The following is a 5,000-nucleotide window of genomic DNA, read 5'->3' as shown; positions in this document are numbered from 1 at the left end:
ATATATATACATTCAGCATGCATATTTCACCCATAAACCTCAAAAAGGACAATTTAGCAGTCTAATACAATCATCATTACTACCTTTATTATCATCATTATAAAGTTACACCCATATGCCTATAATCAGACCAAGAAATCATTGAAAAGGCTCCACTGAATTGAAAACTAACATCAGCACTGTCCTTGACCAAAGAATCCATTCAGCCATTTTCATATCTAACTGATTTTACTGTCCATTTTGCAAAAGCAAACTAAATGGAGAATTTAATTCCTAGACTCGAATAGCATTTATGAATTAAGGCTATACGTTGGGGCCGGGGAGACAGTTCGGTGCCAAGGGTACCTTGCGAAAATACCCACAGTTTAACTGAAAACTAATAGTTAATGGAAGTTATAGAGCAGGAAACAGGGAAAGTAGGTGAACCTAAGGGATTGAAACAAACAGTCTATGACAATGTATAATAGATAATATATACATTTGATTTGATACGAAGTTGATACTATACAGTGTCGTTACTACCACAGTGGAAGTTGTTTTCATATCATTGGAGTTCTTTTAAACGTTATCCTTTACTGCCAATATAAAGAAGTCTCAGGTCTATTGCAAGAGTATCAATAAGGGCTGGCTGTTTGTAAAGGCTAGGGCATTAATCCTAATCCCAGTTCTCTTCTTTTATTTGGGACTTGGACCATAAGTGTAAAAACATTGACTGTTGATACTTCTACTACTAATGAAATAAATTCTTTCTAACCAACAGCTTGGCTGGAATGTCTCGCTCCGTGACGGTAGCGGTCGTATATGTGATGTGCGTGACGTCACTCAGCTGGCGAGACTCCCTCAAGGCTGTACGCGGTGCTCGGAACGTAGCCAACCCGAACGTGGGTTTCCTAAAGCAGCTGCAAGACTTTGAAAACGAAAGGCTTACAGAAGTGAGTATGGAGCTGTTGTTGGCGTAGTGTTGTTGGCGTAGGATAAGAATCAGGTAGATAGATAGCGAAACTCAGTTCACACATGCAGCGACTGGATAGAAACAGTCAAGAGTGGGCTAAATCTGGAATTTATAATATATAGGTTCCAATGGGACCCTTTACACAGAGCACTGAGGAGACTGGCTAGATCAGTCTCATTGGAATCTATATAACTCCATATGAAACTTCACCCCATTTCTACCAAATCACTGTATATATATATATATATATATATATATATATATATATATATATATATATATATATATATATAGTTATGTCAAAAATAGGGTGAACCTTCAATTGGAACTATATTGATAAGAATCTATATAATCACATTTGAAGCTTCACCCCATTCCTGCCAAATCACTGTATATATATATATATATATATATATATATATATATATATATATATATATATATATATATATATATATATATATAGATAGATAGATAGATAGAGCACCTACATAATTCCTGATCTCATAATTTAATTAACGTCATACACCAAGTGAAAGCTAAGGTCACCAACTACCTTCCCCACTCCACAGGAACGCCGAAGGCTGAGGGCCAAGTACCACAACGTCACCCTTGAGGGCGAGGACGAGCAAATGGCCAAGCAGCTCTTAGCGTCCTACTACCACTCGATGAGCATCGGAGAGATGTGCGAGGGGAACTGCCCTCCGGGAGTGGCATGTCCTAGGGGCCTGTGCCACCCACCGAGGAGGTGAGGAGATAGTGTAGCCCAGCATGGAGAGGAGAGGAAGAGAACGCCCAAGAGGAGGAGATAGAGGGAAGGAGTAGGGTGGGGGGAGAGAAGGATGATGTAGAAGTAGTCAATGTAGGAGGAATGGGTCAAATAAAGATAGATGGAAGAAAAGATTAGTTAAGGGAAAGGAAGGAAGAAGGAAAGTTTTTAAGTAGGCAGTACAAATGGGTGTAACTCTCTTTACATTAAAGGAGAGAGAAAAAAAGAAAACTATGCAATAATTGAAATAGAATGAATAGAAGGGATTAAGTCAAAAGATAAATAAACAAAAGTGCAATGAAAGAAAGGACGGATTAAGGAAAATGGGTAGGTTAACAGAAAAGGGAGAAAGGAAGGAAAGATAAAAGGGAGGAACAATAAAAGGAAAGAAAAAGAAGGAAAAGAACTAGAGTAACGTAACAAGGTAGATAAGTTTTGGGATTATTCAATCTATAAAATTATAGATATAAAGAAGAGACAGATGATAAGTGAAGAAGGTAATTTAAACTGAATAAATCTAGTGAGATTTAAAAAGACAATGCAATGAAAATGCAACAGAAATGGAATAAATACTAGAAAGATACATGAAATAAACATGTTTGAGAAGTGTGAAGGAAGAAGAAAGAAATATAAAATAATTAAATAACCAGACAAAATAAGGAATGAGAAAATAAGTTGATGATAAGAAAACGATAAAAACGATGCCAAGAAAGTGAGAAAAAAAAGAATAACTGAAACGGAATTTTAAAAGATGATAATGATGACGATGATACGATGAGAAATATTGATGCAAAATCACAATTTAGGTCACGGGAAGCACAATAGAATAGCCTATAAGACACTGCACAGCATTCAGATACTGACTTCTGTCATAATTAGTAATTATTGAGATATCCTAGGCTAAATAACTCACTCTCCCGAGTATAGCAACTTGTTAAATAATTAGAAAACTAGCTAACTTCAACATAATATAGATGAAGTTTATTTCACATTTGTGGTGTTTAGAAATTTTCGACTGGATTCCAAAACTTTCAACTGGGCTCCACAAAGCACTAGAAGAGTTGGAAGCAAGCCTACATGGCTGAGGACTATGAAGCGTGAAGTAGATAATGAATGGAGAAGTATTGATTTAAAAGCTCAAGATAGGGACGACTGGCGAAATGTAGCCGAGGCCCTTTGCGTCAATAGGCGTAGGAGGATATGAATTTTCATAAATAAGGAAGTCTTTTTTAGGAACCGATATCTTCACTTCAATGTAGCTATTGGGTCATTTTTAATCGTTGGAAAATAAAAATGAAAAACAAGTAGAAATATTCATAGTGAGAAGGTCGATCTTAGATTACTCGTCACCAGACAAGATGGTACAGCTGATCATGTCAAGAGATAATATATCAACAGAGATCTACTCAATATAGTACAGCTGATCATGTCAGAAGTAATATATCAACAAAGAGACCTATAAGGTACAGCTGATCATGTCAAGAGATAATATATCAACAGAGATCTACTCAATATAGTACAGCTGATCATGTCAGAAGTAATATATCAACAAAGAGACCTATATGGTACAGCTGATCATGTCAAGAGATAATATATCAACAGAGATCTACTCAATATAGTACAGCTGATCATGTCAAGAGATAATATATCAACAGAGATCTACTCAATATAGTACAGCTGATCATGTCAGAAGTAATATATCAACAAAGAGACCTATATGGTACAGCTGATCATGTCAGAAGTAATATATCAACAGAGATCGACTCAATATGGTACAGCTGATTACGGCAGAGGTAATATATCAACAAACAGACCTATATGGTACAGCTGATCATGTCAGAAGTAATATATCAACAAAGAGACCTATAAGATACAGCTGATCATGTCAGAAGTAATATATCAATAGAGATCAACTCAATGTGGTACAGCTGATCATGGCAGAGGTAATATATCAACAAAGAGACCTATAAGGTACAGCTGATCATGTCAGAAGTAATATATCAACAAAGATCGACTCAATATGGTACAGCTGATCACGGCAGAGGTAATATATCAACAAAGAGACCTATAAGGTACAGCTGATCATGTCAGAAGTAATATATCAACAGAGATCGACTCAATATGGTACAGCTGATCATGTCAAAAGTAATATATAAACAGAGATCGACTCAATATGGTACAGCTGATCATGTCAGAAGTAATATATCAACAGAGATCGACTCAATATGGTACAGCTGATCATGTCAGAAGTAATATATCAACAAAGAGGCCTATATAATACATCTGATCATGGCAGAAGTAATATATCAACAGAGATCAACTCAATATGGTACAGCTGATCATAGCAGAGGTAATAAGTCAACAAAGAGACACATACGGTACAGTTGATAAAGTCAGAAGTAATATATCAACAGAGATCTACTCAATATAGTACAGCTGATCATGTCAGAAGTAATATATCAACAGAGATCTCTCAATATGGTACAGCTGATCACGTCAAATGTAATATACCAGAAACCTGCTTTACATCAATTCATATGCTCCTCCAAGTGATCTTCAGCAATATTCTATTAATTCGTCAGCAATATCAACTCTCCTGATAAACAATAGCTAGAATAGAGTCAAATTAGTGTGAATATGGGAATGTAATCTGAATGATAGACATAGAATAAACAGATATCAATCGTAGATAGAAAAGAATACATAATAAGTGTTATACGTATATGTATACATAGTATCCACTAGAAAAACTCACGTTAAAGATATAGATATTTATTCTGCACAAGCAATAGATGGTGAACTCTAAACACTTATAAACAATGATAAAAAAAAAACAAAGCAATAACTAGATTATAAATTGATAAACCTATTGATTGTAAGCTATCTGGCGTGACACATCTAATGGTCAGAGAGACTCCGGTACTAAATGTCTCAGGCTCAAATAGGAATCCACACATATCATATGGAGATATAGAACAATCATTCATAATCACTCTTATGAAGTAGTTTAATTTGAGTATTGTTATTGTTATCACTAGCTAAGCTATAGCCCTAGTTGGAAAAGCAGGATGCTATTAATTCCAGAAGACGTCGCTGGAAATTATTGGAAGGCGAACGAAGAAAAAATTAATAGAATTAGTTTCATCTAAATATTAGCCTATTATTTTTATTACTAGCTCAGCTACAACCCTAACTGGAAAAGCAGGATGCTATTAATTCCAGGAGACGTCGCTGGAAATTACTGGAAGGCGAACGAAGAAAAAATAAATAGAAGTAGTT

At 35.5% G+C, this 5,000-nt stretch overlaps 1 protein-coding gene across 1 annotated transcript in view; it reads left to right on the top strand.

The window, feature by feature from the left end:
* LOC137627929 (serine/arginine repetitive matrix protein 2-like) overlaps positions 1 to 5,000 on the top strand; it is a gene marked incomplete at its 5' end in the record, with an annotated part of 62,868 nt that overhangs the window by 34,554 nt on the left and 23,314 nt on the right. The window contains 2 exons of the mRNA XM_068359383.1: positions 761 to 932; positions 1,525 to 1,700. Coding sequence (XP_068215484.1) covers positions 761 to 932; positions 1,525 to 1,700 — 348 coding nt within the window. The remainder of the gene's footprint in view (positions 1 to 760; positions 933 to 1,524; positions 1,701 to 5,000) is intronic.

The sequence above is a fragment of the Palaemon carinicauda genome, chromosome 35 (genome assembly GCF_036898095.1).
Source record: "Palaemon carinicauda isolate YSFRI2023 chromosome 35, ASM3689809v2, whole genome shotgun sequence".
Taxonomy (NCBI): domain Eukaryota; kingdom Metazoa; phylum Arthropoda; class Malacostraca; order Decapoda; family Palaemonidae; genus Palaemon; species Palaemon carinicauda.
Note: the sequence above shows the minus strand (reverse complement) of the source record. Positions and strands in the feature narration are given on the sequence as shown.